General features: G+C 33.1%; 4 protein-coding genes across 4 annotated transcripts; 3 read left to right on the top strand and 1 right to left on the bottom strand.

Annotated features, from left to right (window-relative positions):
* Positions 1-1972: 1972 nt before the first annotated feature.
* RO3G_14805 (uncharacterized protein) lies at positions 1973-2542 on the top strand (the record flags this gene model as incomplete). Its single annotated transcript, XM_067669389.1, has 2 exons — positions 1973-2083; positions 2261-2542. 2 exons carry the CDS (start codon positions 1973-1975, stop codon positions 2540-2542), a joined length of 393 nt encoding a protein of 130 aa, XP_067525490.1.
* A 2700-nt stretch (positions 2543-5242) lies between these two features.
* RO3G_14804 (uncharacterized protein) lies at positions 5243-5638 on the top strand (the record flags this gene model as incomplete). The annotated part of the gene is made up of 2 exons (XM_067669388.1): positions 5243-5329; positions 5495-5638. The coding sequence occupies 2 exons, from the start codon at positions 5243-5245 to the stop codon at positions 5636-5638; spliced, it is 231 nt and encodes a 76-aa protein (XP_067525489.1).
* A 3046-nt stretch (positions 5639-8684) lies between these two features.
* On the bottom strand, positions 8685-8795 carry RO3G_14803 (uncharacterized protein; the record flags this gene model as incomplete). Its single annotated transcript, XM_067669387.1, has 1 exon — positions 8685-8795. The coding sequence occupies one exon, from the start codon at positions 8793-8795 to the stop codon at positions 8685-8687; it is 111 nt and encodes a 36-aa protein (XP_067525488.1).
* Positions 8796-9649: 854 nt separating this feature from the next.
* On the top strand, positions 9650-14442 carry RO3G_14802 (uncharacterized protein; the record flags this gene model as incomplete). The annotated part of the gene is made up of 4 exons (XM_067669386.1): positions 9650-10991; positions 11091-11387; positions 11460-12607; positions 12796-14442. 4 exons carry the CDS (start codon positions 9650-9652, stop codon positions 14440-14442), a joined length of 4434 nt encoding a protein of 1477 aa, XP_067525487.1.
* Between the last annotated feature and the right edge of the window lie 1027 nt (positions 14443-15469).

The following is a 15469-nucleotide window of genomic DNA, read 5'->3' as shown; positions in this document are numbered from 1 at the left end:
TAACAGGTTTTATCCTTGGTTTACAAATGTCACGTTGCATCAGGAGAGGAATTTCATCTTCCAAGAGGATGGAGCTTCCTGTCATACAGATGGTTATGCTCGATGGTGGAAGGAAACCCACCAAATTAGGAGGTTTTAAGTACTGGCCTGCCAAAAGCATTGACTTAAATCCCATAAAGCATGTTTGGAATGTTCATAAAAGACAAATTGAGAAAAAAAGATCGTCCACTAAAAACTTGGAGTAATTGAAGGTGGCTCTACAAGAAGAGGATGCAAGACTGGATGATGTATATGCCGACCGGTTAGTTCGAAGCATAAAGAAGCGATGTGAAGCAGTTATCATAGCTAAAGGCGGCGCAACAGAATACTGAGAATTATTTTATGAATATATTTTTAAAATCAACATGTGAATCTTTCTTTTCTCAAAACTTGAAATCCCAAGATTAAGTATACACGTATCAATTGGTGTTGAACTTACATATCATATTTTTAATTTTTTTTTGTAGATGTTAGGAAAGGGGAGTTTTAGGTAAAAGGTAGTATAACAACAAAGATAAAGAAATACTGTTAGAACTTGGTATCTCTTTATTAAGTTAAGATAACTAAGATTGAATGTGTTCAATTCTACATGTAAAAAGTGAGAGTATTTATAGACATGATACGGATAAAGAATTAGGACAGATTTATGGTCAATTCGACAGAATAGATGATTACTATTTCTAATTATTAGTTTAGCCTGTTCCTAGCTTGTATTGTCAATTATGCTATTGGGTGTTGTAGAAGAGTAACTGATTCTAATTGACATTAATAAATATAAGTCTTAATACAAGATCATAATTAAAATAAAATAAAATATAAGTTTTATTTAAATAAGATCATACAATCAATTCCAATTAAACATGCTCTTTTAGAATATGTATTGTATTCATGAGAGTTCTTTGATAAGAAGAAGTATCAACTAAAATAATCAAATCCAATCCAATGTCAGGAATATTGCTAATCTTTCACATAATTGAAATAACATTATTTAAATCAGTGAGGAACTCCCAGAATAAAAGATAATCTATGACAGACATACAAAAGAACAAATGAAAAGTTGTCATAAACATAATTAGAAATGACACTTGCTAAAGACCTGAAGACTAGAAGAATGCTGACAACAAAAAATATCAAAGCCACTCACTCAATAAGATATAAATACCTGTCTTTAATTAGAATAATTTTTACTTTAACTTAAACAGAAATAAAGATCAGTCTCAAAAAGTACCCAAACTGTTTATTTTTTTTTCTATCTCTTTTCCAATTATTTTTACCATTATACAACATCACGTACTGCTAGAAGATGGTGGGAAAGCTTTCAAGAGACGGGAGAAGTGCCATACAAAAGTCAAGAACGTGGCCCATCATTACCGAACATGAAGATTATATGGAGCGTTTGATTGATCAGGTTTCTCAGGACTTTGCTGACGATATCATAGAAGACTTGACTAAGCAGTTTGAGGACTTTCCTAACTCCAAATCACGCCTAAACTCTTACTTGTAGAGCACTACGCAAATTACCATTAAAGAAGAACAATTATTGGCGCACAATATATGTATAAAAGCTGAAACAAATAATCATTTTATTATTTAAACTATTCCAGATGATTTATATTTTTTTTCTTATATGTCAAGATAAAATCTCGAATATAAAGGGAGAAACCGCAACCACAGAGAGCAGTTCGACACTGAGATAACTCAGCAGTGTGGTCATTTCCACCAAAGCTCCCCTTGTTAAATTAAGTTGATATTATGTTATGTCAAGTAAGTGAAGCTGAAATTATGTTATGTTAAGTTAAGTAATGAAGTTATGTTAAGTAAAAGCATGGATAAATAGTATATATGACGATAATGATTGGCGGACGAAATCGTGACGTAATTTGTGTCTTATATGAGGATATGATGCGTATCTTCCGCTATAAGTTGTTGAAAAATGATAACCAACGCATGTAATATATCTGAACAACACGTCTTCCTTGGAGGTGCAACACTTGGTAATCTGAACTCAAAGGACATCAAACCCATTCTTGACAAATGTATCCAAGTAAAACCTATACACGTTAAAAAGGAAAATGGAAATGTCAACTTCTGCCACTTACACTTTGCAAGTAAGAAGGATGCAGCAACATTTTTCCATTTTTTTTCAACTATGAATATGCCGGTATGCAGTCGTTTGGGCAAAGTTTACGTACGAAAAGCCTATGACTTTAACAGCAAAGAGGTGGAGTATAATGCTGACTTGGTTGAAGAAGTGTACCATAACAGCTGCATTTGTCAAGGCATCAATGATATCCCAACTTCCTCCAAAAATAGTTGCATTTGTCAAAGTACCAACAACATTCCAACTTCCTCTAATAAAAACAGTGTTAAGGATATGAATGTCTCTCCAAGCGCATTATCTTTTTATGCAGAACGCCAAGAGCATTTGATAGGTGAAATCAAACAAAGGGAAAAGACTTTATCAAGAAAAAGACAAGAGATGGACACTGCAAATAATTGGTGATTTTCAACATCCACAATCATTTATTGCTGTTATGTTCTGGTAAAGGTAATTATCAAAATAGTAATAAAACCAAAAGAATACTTTTTGAGACTGAACTTTATTTAAGACAATCTTAATTGTTAAAAGAAATCATTACAAAGTCTGCTATTTATATTCTTCTATCAATTGGCGGGTAAATGTGTAATTATGAGCGTAGATCCAATCATTGACACGTTTGATTGAAGAATGATCACTGAATCGATTATGAAAATTTTTAATTCGTTGTTTTTATAGATCTTATTGTTCTTTAACTGATCTGGGAGAGTTGTCCCGTCTTCATTGAGAGGAAAGATATATTTATATGAAATGCCTCCAGTCAGATCAAAGTTGACTAGGTACCTGATCCCTTATTATTCATTTACAGAAATGATGAATAGTAAAGATCATGACTTATTCAGTGTTCATGTTTACTTTATAGAATGAATCTAATAGTGATAGTTTTATATAAAAAGAAGAAAAATATATTTTATTTAATAAAGATTTAAATTATTATCTTTTATCGATTTTAATATACTTCTTTTAGTTGTGATTGTTCAATGTCCGTTATGATCAGACTCTCTTCTACAACAGTTGCATCTAAAAATCAACGTTTTGGACGTCTTTGATTAAATGAAAAAAATTAACTTTCGCTGTATTGGTCATTTTCGAATTTTGAAAAAAGATTCAGGTGCGAAAAAAATAAAGAAATTGAACAATATTTTTGTTTTTTTTGTGAGATAAGTATTCATAAAGTTATTCATGTTTTAAAAAAGTGTCTTTTTTTTTCAAATGGTCTTTTTTTGGAAATCCTGTTCCCCTCTACTGTTGAAAGACCGATGTCTTTTTTTTATTTTTGAGGGCAAAATGCGGAAATCAAAAGCACTTTTGGATTATTTTGTTCAGAAGAATACATATTAGGAAGGTGGTTTGTGATTTTTAGCTTAGGTCATTACAAACGTGTTACAGAACGCAACAAAATAGTCGTGTTTGTGAAAAAAAAAAAAAAAAAGACTAAGTTAAAAAAAAAGACTTGGTAAAAAGAAAAAGACTAAGATAAAAAAAAGAAAAAGAAAAGAGTATAGCAATAAAAGGTTCATTATCCAAATGAAAACAATAATCTAACAATTATATACTTTATAAATACACATATGATCTTAAATTATAATAAAAGAATACATGTACATTCTAAAAGAATAAAAAATAAAGAAGCTCTGCTAATATTTTGTTACAAAGCAGTTGTAATTAACAAATACATACAAAACACTTTTGTTTATCAAGTAAATAGATTGCTTTATTATTTTTTATGACAAACAATATAAAAGAATATATGTTTTTTAAGTTTATACTCCTTCATTACTTACTTTATGTTTGCACATGGGTGTAATTTGCCATTAGCCATTAGCCATTAGCCATTAGAGATGTGAGCAATGACAACTTTCTTTACCAAAAAGAACTTTTTAGCAACAGGCAACAATATAAGTTTGATATTCCTATAGTTTTATAGTACTAGAAAGAACAACTTTACTCATGAGGTTCATGTTCGTCATCGGAATGTGTCCCATTAGGAATTCCTAATATTAAAAAAAAAAAAAAGAAACCGATATTAGACTTGGTTGCTATTTTTTTTTATAAACTTACATTTGACCAGAATTTGAGCTTTCTTTTTTATTTTTTGTAACTTTGGAATCTAGTGTATTTCATGAAACAAAACCAGGGAGAAAAAAAAAGCTGTTTTACTGCTGTAGTTCGTTAAGACACAGATTTTTCTTTTGTTTTAACCTAAAATAAAAAAAGAAAAGAAAAAAAGAATACTCTCCATGTTAAAGATATTGCACTCAAGTAATAAAACTTGTTCAAACAATGTATAAGTTATCTTTTGGGATATAATTAAGTATAAACTACATGAAAAGCAACTGTTTTTGATTTCTAACATGGATAGACAGTGAATAAGTGTAACATTGGTAAAAATAAGACTACAAAAAAAGCACTTCTCTCTTTTTTTTTTTCTTCTTCTCTTTTTTATAAAAGGTAAGTTCTTAATATTATATATATTCTATTCCTGCTCTAATAGTACTTTTACTTTAGTAAAATCGTATTGCCTGCTTTCTTTATGGTTTATGTTGTATCCACACAACTAATAAAGTGAACATTCATGGATAAACTTGGATACTACAGAATTATAGTCTAACCAGATCTCTATTAATAAACGTGAGAATTCTGCAATAGCCAATCTTGCCCTGTTGTCCTACCAGCGTTCTAAAAGACTATATCGGAACCTGATTACAACAACGGCAGTTCAATCCTATTCTATAATTATCGTTAGATCAATAGTTTAATTACTTCATTGTCCCTTGATTCGTCAAGTAGACAGCGGCTATTGATTATCCACTATCCTTCCTTATATTCCATATCATTCTTTTAACCGATCAATTGAAATAGCGGTAAAGACCCAGACATTCAAAAAGTATAAATACCCTCAATATTTTTTATTAATAAAGTCATATATAATCTTTAGTTTCACAACTATCGTCTTTTTGTAGTTTTTGTCTTCTATTTCATATTTGGCAAAACACAACTGTTAGTAGATACTCTAGACGGCTGTTTTCAAGTAGGACAGTAAACACAGGTGGTAGACCTACAGTAGTCTCCAAAGTGACGAAGCGGTTAATCAAAAGAAAAGTCATGGAATGGGTTCTAAAGGCTTCTAAAGAGGTGTACCGGGAGCTGGTTGGATTTGGCTATGATACCTCATACCAGTCAGAAATTAACGTACTGAAATCAATGGAGTTCCATTTTCTGATAGCAAAAAAGAAGCAATTTCAGACAAAAACGCATACGTAGCATCAGTTAGAACGGGTCAAGGAGCATCAGGATTAGGCAATGAGTGACTGACAGCAAACAGTGTACTTTAATGAGACCAAGCTCAGCGTATAGGGCTTTGATGATGCTGATCACTATTGGAAACGGCCAAGTGACCTTCTTCAACATCATGACCTGGATTTTGCAATCAATCATGGAGCTAGCAAAATGATGCCCTGGGGTTGTATAATCTCTGAAGGACCAGGATATGCTTGCTAAATTTACGATGGAAACTTGAACTCGGGTGTTTACCAGCATATTTTGAACACTACGCTTCGTGATACTATGAAGTACTACAATTTCGACTGGTCCAACATTTAGTTTTAGCATGATAATAACACAAAGCACAAGGCATAATCTACAATAGCCTAGTTATGTAGTCACCAAGAGAGCTATGTTAACTATTGGCCAGCTTAGATCCCCGACTTAAATTCAATCGAGCACGTAGGACATCAATTGAAGTTGAAATTCAACTATTACGAATATAGAGCAAAGAACATGGATGTGTTTTGGGAACGAGTTGATGAAATATGAAATGACTTCCATAAAGATCTTTGCCAAGGACATGTAGATAACATTCCGGAAAGAACTCAAGAGATTATTAATAGAAAAGTAGGACCAACTAGATATTAATAAATAAGTTCATTCCGTTCAAATTTTCATTTTTTCAAATTTTCAAATTGCGCGCCTCATACTTCCTTCAATACTTATCCAATAGGGCATAAACTCTTTCGGATTTTTCAAGACATGTAGAAGATTTACTATGTGGGAACAGAGGCAGTTTGTGCCATTGTAACAGGATGTGCGCTACAAAAACCAAGAAAAATGGATTCCTTGCAGCAGTTTTGTGACCTACTGTAGGTGTTACAAAATTGTGTTTATCTAAATTTGAATTATTAATTGTATTATTTATATATAAATTATATCCTCCATCAAGAGCAATACAATCCATATTATTTATTTTATTTTGAATATTCATAGAATTAAACATAGATCCATCATTATTAGTTGCACATGGTAAGCTATCTGAAACAAATAAAACCATTCCTGTATTATCTATAGCAACTTGTGTTCTAAAACCATTTTTCTTCAATTTATAACTATAATATATTTTCTTATCTTCTGCACCATAAACTATTCCTCTTGTATCATGGCCATCAATATGCATTGTTACATGATAAAATAATTCAGGATTGTTAATTATTCCATTATGTTTTGCCAAATATGAAATAGAAGACAAAAACTACAAAAAGACGATAGTTGTGAAACTAAAGATTATATATGACTTTATTAATAAAAAATATTGAGGGCATTTATACTTTTTGAATGTCTGGGTCTTTACCGCTATTTCAATTGATCGGTTAAAAGAATGATATGGAATATAAGGAAGGATAGTGGATAATCAATAGCCGCTGTCTACTTGACGAATCAAGGGACAATGAAGTAATTAAACTATTGATCTAACGATAATTATAGAATAGGATTGAACTGCCGTTGTTGTAATCAGGTTCCGATATAGTCTTTTAGAACGCTGGTAGGACAACAGGGCAAGATTGGCTATTGCAGAATTCTCACGTTTATTAATAGAGATCTGGTTAGACTATAATTCTGTAGTATCCAAGTTTATCCATGAATGTTCACTTTATTAGTTGTGTGGATACAACACATTATAAAGTCTAATTTTTATATTTGAAAACAAATTATTTAATGTATAATCTAAAACTTTTTTATTCTTTTCTATTTTTTCTGAGCTATAAAATTGCCTATATATCTGATGAAATGTGCTTTTTGGTATATATTTATCCATTTCTTCAAATGACTTACATTCAATAATAAAATATAACACTAATAATCCTTTTTCTATATTATTATAAGGACCTCTATAATCTATATCACCAAATATTATAATTAAAAAGAAATAAACTGGTATTATTCCTAATTTTTTCACTAATAAATTTTTTATTTCATTTATTTTAGGTATTTCAGTTGGTCGTTTTGTATGAAATTTTTTTAATTCAATTATAGGCCAACCATATGATAAAAATTTCCAGAAATCTTTTGTTAAACTTTTATATTCTGCATCTAATTTCAATTGTATATCACTTGAATTATTAAGGTTCATTTATCTTTTTTATTATAAGAATTCAATTTTTTTGAAAAAATAATAAGTAATAGTTATCTTGAGGGATGTCTACTACCATTTTAATAATCAATATTATTATAAATACAGTGGCCGTCAAAACTGGTCGCATGTTTTCATATTTTGCCTATACAGACTACCTTCTACTTCATTTCTTGGCGTATTACAATAATATATACATCATTCGAAAGAGCAAACTCTGGAAAATCATATGGTAGCACAGAAATCACCGTAGACCCAATATACTGGTAATAATGGGCCCTCAAAGTCCGACGGTACATGCGACCAATTTTGACGGCGTTTATAACTAACATAATATAGTCACAAAAATGTGGCTTAATAATAATTTTTTTATATTTTTTTTCTCTCTTTCTTCTTTCATCGTAATATCATCTACATGTAAGTGTTTTTTTGTTAAATTGCAGCACTCCATTAAGACATTATACCATTGCAGATCCGACATGCGTGCAATTTCAAATGACAAAGCAAACAACATCTACTCATTGCTGAGATCCAAGAAGTCAAACAACAAAATAGCAAAACAAGTTGGTGTTAGTTGTACCACTGTTCAGAAGTACCGCTCATCTCTTAAGATGAGTGGAAATGTTGATGAAGGTGGTCGCCCATCTCTAATTAGCCAACGCATGGTGAACTACATCCGGAGATTAGTCACCTTAGGAAGAAAAAATAACGCTGTAGAGATCCAAAAAGCTCTAAAAGAAGAATTTGGAATGTCAGTAAGTGACAGTACCGTACGCCGCGTTCTTAAAAAAGCTGGCTTTATAGCGTTTGTCAAGCCTCAAAAACCTTTGCTACGCAGCCAAAACATCGTGAAACGCCTTCAGTGGGCCAAATCGCACCAACATTGGACTGTGGATGACTTGAAACGGGTCATATTCTCTGATGAGACTAAAGTAAATCGTTTTGCATCCGACGGAAAGGCTTATGCATGGAAACTACCCCATGAGGAATTGAACTCGCGACATGTACAGCAAACCGTCAAGCATGGAGGCGGCAATATCATGGTCTGGAGCTGCATTACATGGGAAGGAGTTGGGTGGATAGTTGATGTAGGTCATCGTATGAATAGCGAAGGCTACCTTGAGGTCTTAAAAGATGACTTACTCAAGACAATGGAAAGTTATGGCTTGGATTCCTCCAAAATGGTGTTTCAGCAGGACAATGATCCGAAGCATACATCGAAGGTAGTGAAAGAATGGATTGACCAGCAGCCATTTGAAGCATTGGAATGGCCTCCTCAATCACCAGACCTAAATCCCATAGAGCATATGTGGGCTCATTTAAAGAGAGAGCTATTTCATAGCTATGAGACACCACCAACTAGTATGCATGAGCTATGGGAGCGTATAGGTCAGACCTGGTATGCCATTTCCAAAGAAGAATGCCAAAAATACATCGAAAGTATGCCGAAAAGGTGTGCTGCAGTTATTAAAGCAAAAGGTCGTTGGACTAAATATTGTTGTAGAAGAGAGTCTGATCATAACGGACATTGAACAATCACAACTAAAAGAAGTATATTAAAATCGATAAAAGATAATAATTTAAATCTTTATTAAATAAAATATATTTTTCTTCTTTTTATATAAAACTATCACTATTAGATTCATTCTATAAAGTAAACATGAACACTGAATAAGTCATGATCTTTACTATTCATCATTTCTGTAAATGAATAATAAGGGATCAGGTACCTAGTCAACTTTGATCTGACTGGAGGCATTTCATATAAATATATCTTTCCTCTCAATGAAGACGGGACAACTCTCCCAGATCAGTTAAAGAACAATAAGATCTATAAAAACAACGAATTAAAAATTTTCATAATCGATTCAGTGATCATTCTTCAATCAAACGTGTCAATGATTGGATCTACGCTCATAATTACACATTTACCCGCCAATTGATAGAAGAATATAAATAGCAGACTTTGTAATGATTTCTTTTAACAATTAAGATTGTCTTAAATAAAGTTCAGTCTCAAAAAGTATTCTTTTGGTTTATCTTTGTTATTTCTTTTACTTTACCAGAACATAACATTTTACTTTTTGAATTCAACACTTTATCCTACTATGTCTACTGCTAAAGAAACTCCCATGGTTGACCCCGTTGTCACAAGTACCCCTAAAACTGAAGGCTCTGTGGTGTTTGATATGACTTCTCCTCTGTCCGAACCTCAAGGAAGTATGGCTAGCAAGTACGCTTCTGAACCTACCCCTATGGATACGGATACTGCTACACCTGCTCCTAAAGTGCTGGAATCCACTGCTGATATCATAAATCGCAAGTTCCAAATCATTGAAAATCTCAAGAACCACGCCAAATTGCACTTTATGGAATATATGGTTCTGAATGAAGACGATTCTGATCCTGCTGCCGCTCTTACTGCTCATCAGAAGTTCAAGGAGTGCGAAGAAAAGGTAAACAGAGCAAAGGAGGCTCTGAAATCCTTTACTGCCATGTTCGAAGAGGTGAAAACCCCTGCTGATGGTGCCAATAATCATTTTCTTCGTCTGGTTGTACCAAATGATTTGCCTACATTACAGTTAAAAGGTGATGCTCTGTGGAAGAAGAAAGCCGAATGCTACGACAGTGCATATGACTTCTGTAACACTTTTGAAACTGTCTTGCATGCCCACGGTCAAGCTCTAAATTCTAATTGGGAACGCTTGCTGCCTCTTTGTATGAACCCTGAGCAAGTCTCTTGGTGTAGAGAAGCACTACTCGAAAAGAATCTCTCTTGGAAACAAGTCCGTCCGATGATCCTGGATCATTTTGACACACCCTATCGCAAGTTCCTTCTTATGGTCGAAGTGGGTTCAATGTGTCAAGGCGCGTACGAGAGTAACAGGGAATACTCGAATCGTTTCCAGAAGATGCGTCGTGAAGCTGGTATGGAAGACAGTACTCTCCTTGCTGTCACTTACTTTGCTTCATTAAAAGCATCCGTCAAGTCTGTCGCGCAATTAGCGATCTCATCTCACTTTGGTTCTCGCTTACCTAGTTCGATCAATCAAATAATCGACTTGGTACTTGCCTCTGGTGAAGATTCTGCTTTTGCTGCCAAGACTCCCCATAAACGTGCTCGTCCGATGAACGATGATGAACGTACACCTCGTAATGCTGGTAATACTAGTAAAGCTCCTTTTGGAACTAATAAAGTATTGGCCAACAAGTTCAAGACACCTATGGCAAATAAGGGAAAGTATAAGCCCAAGCCATGTACTTACTGCCACAAGGATTGGTTCCAAGGTCATAAGTGCAAAGAGTTCTTAGATGCTAAGAATAATAATAGCAATAATAAGGACAATGTTGTACATATAAACCGAATGGCCGTAAGAACTGAAAATAATGTATCCGATGAAGAGGATGAATGTGAGATAAACAGCCCTCTCAACCGTATGGCACTTGACTGTAAGTCTAAAAAAGAAAAAGAATTAATAGTTACTCGAGACTTTAAAAGTACTAATGATAATTCTATAACTTTTCCTATACTTGTAAACAATAGAAAAGCCATCACAATTTTGGATACTGGAGCAAATTTTTCCTCTATAAATAAAAAATTTTGTTTCCAAAATAATTTTTTAATTATTCCTCCTAAAAATAATAATGTCATAAAGTTAGCTGACTCTGACTCTACTACTAAGAGAATTGGTTTAACTGAAGTAAACATTAAGTGTAATGGAAAAAGTTTTAATCATACCTTTGAAGTAATGAATTTAACAAATGATCATGATATGAGTATTGGTACTGATTTTATGAGTAAACTTGGTATTGGTCTTACTGGTCTTCCTTATAAATGGGATGATAGTAAAGTATCTTTAGACAATTCCAAAGTACCTGAGCATAAATTCAATGACTTTAGTGAACTCTTGAATAAAGTTGATGATGAGATGTCTGAATTAGAGAACTGCCCCGCTGGTTCATCTAATGAACATCAACAAGCATTAAACTACATTAAACCATTAATCCAATTAAATCAAGCAATACCTAAAGGTTCCTTTTGTACTATACCGGAATCTGTTGTCTCGATTGAAACTCCTGAAGGTGTCACATCTTATCGACGTCCCTATCCTGTGCCTTTAGCATATCATAAGATAGTACAAGATCAGATAGATGAATGGCTGGAGAATGGTGTAATCAAAAGAGCTCCTGCTAACACCGAGTGGAACTCAGCTTTGACTGTAGTAAAGAAGACCAATGCTAAGGGTGAAGTAACTGGTTACCGTGTGTGCCATGATCCCAGACATGTTAATGCTCTTCTAAAGTCAATTGACAGAATGCCCTTACCTAAAATTTCTGAATTATTTGAGGAATTGAAAGGAGCAACTGTATATTCCACTTTGGACCTTAAATCTGCTTTTAACTCTTTAAAAATGAATGAAGAGCATGCACATAAATTAGCTTTCTCTTGGAACTCTGTACAGTATATACCTGTTGGTACTCCTTTTGGTTTAAAGCATGTATCCAGTGTAATGCAGAGAACTATGAGCATCGCATTAGAAAACATGTCCTTTGCTAAATGTTTTGTTGATGACATAGTTGTAGCATCTACTTCCATTGAAGAGCATAAGCAACACTTGAAGCAAGTAATCGATAAACTTACTAAAGTAAATCTCAAGTTAAATCCTGATAAATGTACATTTTTTCAACGCAAAATTAATTTACTTGGTTTCAGAATATCTCCTAAAGGTGTTTCTCTTGACCTTCGTAAAGTTGCTAATGTGCAAGAATTTCCTGTCCCCAAGACTGGAAAGGATATAATGAGATACTGTGGACTCATAAATTATTTCCGTCCTCATATTCCTAAAGCATCCGCATTATTAGCTCCATTGGATGCGTTAAGAAATGAAAAATCATTGATTAAGTTATGGAATGATAAGCACCAACAATGTTTTGACAACTTAAAGAAAGTATTGTTAGAAAATGTAATTCTTTCATACCCTGATATGAATCAACCTTTCTATGTCGCTACCGATGCCTCTAACGTTGGTATAGGTGTCATTCTGTATCAAAAGATAAATGGGAAAGTACAGTGAGCGACAAAACTGTCCCAATGTTTTGTAATTTTCTCTTTTATGGCCTGTAGCGTTATGGTTATCAGATTAATTTATGGCTTGTTGTATATGCTCTGAAGAGGTTCCATAAGTATTTATGGGGAAACAAATTTACCCTGTATACTGATCATAAGGCACTCACTTATCTTCATACGCAAAAGATTGCTAACGCTATGCTCATAAATTGGTTCGATACACTGCTCCAATATGATTTTAAAGTCGTTCATTTACCAGGTGTAGATAATATTCTCCCTGATACACTTTCTCGTCTATATGAAATTGAAGATCCTGTCAATGAACTGGGAGGGGATAAGCCTCATCTTTTGAATAGAGCAGCAGTAAAACTACCCAGTGAAGACAAAGGTGAATACATGACACCTTCGGATCCAGAAGAACGTAAACTACTTCTTCTACGTGAGCATATTAAAGGACACTTTGATTCTGATGCAATTTACCATGCCTTAAAACGTAAAGGTATCTACTGGTTCAATCTGAAAAATGAAGCCGTAGAACTTGTTAAGAGTTGTATTCCATGCCAACAATTTAACATAATCAAAAAGGGTTATAATCCTCTAAGACCCATTACTGCCACATTACCTGGAGATAGTTGGGGCATTGACTTAGCTGGTCCCATGAAAACTTCCTTGAATGACAACAATTACTTATTGATTATGGTTGACATTGCTACACGTTACTGTGTATTGAAACCCTTGCCTGATAAGCAATCTATGACGATTGTAAAAGCTTTAATCGATGTCTTCTCGCATTATGGTTTTCCACGTGTAATCCAATCTGATAATGGTGGTGAATTTGTAAATGAGCTTATGCAATTACTTGCTGAAAATGCTGGTTATGACCATAGACTCATATCTAGTTATCATCCCAGAGCTAATGGAGTAAGTGAACGTTGGGTACAAACTGCTGTAAATGCAATAAAGAAACAAATCGAGGGTGCTAAAGCAGACTGGGATTTATATGTTCCTTCTACACAACTCTACTTGAATGGTAAACATAATGAACGCACTAAGACGCCACCCTTCACTTTAATGTACGGTCGTAACATGAATGACTTTGAAGATTTTAGCAAAGAAAAAAATAAGGCAACTAAAGAAGAAATAAATAAACAACTCCTTTTCAATATAAAAAGAATGACGGAGATTGTATTCCCTGCCATATATGAACGTACAAAAATAATCACAAACAATCAGAAGGAAAAGTTTGATGCGTCACATAAACTAATTACGATCCCTGAAAATAGCTATGTAATGGTAAAAGTAAATATTAAAACCAACAAGTTAGATCCTAACTATGAAGGACCTTATAAAGTAAAAAGAATTACTCAAGGAGGATCGTATGTACTAGAAGATGAAATGGGTGAATTGTTATCTAAAAACTACCCACCTTCTGCATTAAAACTCATCTCACAAGATGAAGTTATATCAACAGATAAATTCTATCAGGTAAAAGCCATCTTAGCACATAAAAAGCTTAAGGGAAAATATCTTTATAAGTGCAGATGGAAAGGCTATGATAAGAGCGATGATACCTGGGAGCCTGCCTCTAACTTTACCGATCCTAAATTCATTACTGAATATTGGCAAAGAGTTGGTACAGTTCCTGAAGATATTAAATATAGATATGACCTTCAAAATAATAAAGGAAAATCTAATAATGTGAAGTTAATAAATACTTCTCATACAGGCAAACGAAAGACCAGAGCAGATCTTAATGAAAACAGCCACTCTTCTACAACAAGTAGTAATAAATTAAAAGGCAATATAAATTCTAAAAGATCTAGACGGTATTAGTTATACCTGGGAGGGGATTATGTTGTAGAACAGAGTCTGATCATAACGGACATTGAATAATCACAACTAAAAGAAGTATATTAAAATTGATAAAAGATAATAATTTAAATCTTTATTAAATAAAATATATTCTTCTTCTTTTTATATAAAACTATCACTATTCGATTCATTCTATAAAATAAACATGAATACTAAATAAGTCATGATCTTTACTATTCATCATTTCTGTAAATGAATAATAAGGGATCAGGTACCTAGTCAACTTTGATCTGACTGGAGGCATTTCATATAAATATATCTTTCCTCTCAATGAAGACGGGACAACTCTCCCAGATCAGTTAAAGAACAATAAGATCTATAAAAACAACGAATTAAAAATTTTCATAATCGATTCAGTGATCATTCTTCAATCAAACGTGTCAATGATTGGATCTACGCTCATAATTACACATTTACCCGCCAATTGATAGAAGAATATAAATAGCAGACTTTGTAATGATTTCTTTTAACAATTAAGATTGTCTTAAATAAAGTTCAGTCTCAAAAAGTATTCTTTTGGTTTATCTTTGTTATTTCTTTTACTTTACCAGAACATAACAAATATTAATTTTTTTAAATAAAGTGTGTAAAAATGTTGACTTATTAATGCCGTCAAAACTGGTCGCATGTACCGTCGGACTTTAAGTGCCAATTACTACCAGTATACTGGCTCTACTGCGATGTCTGTGTTACCATATAATTGTCCAGAGTTTACTCTTTCGAATGAACTATATTTCATTGCTATAGACTAAGAAATGAAGAAGAAGATAGTGCGTATAGGCAAAATATGAAAACATGCGACCAGTTTTGACGGCCACTGTATCTATATAAAAATAGTTTATATATAAATTATTGAATATATCCAGATTTATTAAATTAAATTGAAATACATTATAAAAAAATTGTTCCATTAAATATATAATCTTTCATTTTATTATTTTTAGTGTTTTGGAACGATATTAATATTTTATGGAGGAAGATATCCGAA

This window comes from Rhizopus delemar, genomic scaffold (genome assembly GCF_000149305.1).
Source record: "Rhizopus delemar RA 99-880 supercont3.15 genomic scaffold, whole genome shotgun sequence".
NCBI classification, from domain to species: domain Eukaryota; kingdom Fungi; phylum Mucoromycota; class Mucoromycetes; order Mucorales; family Rhizopodaceae; genus Rhizopus; species Rhizopus delemar.
Note: the sequence above shows the minus strand (reverse complement) of the source record. Positions and strands in the feature narration are given on the sequence as shown.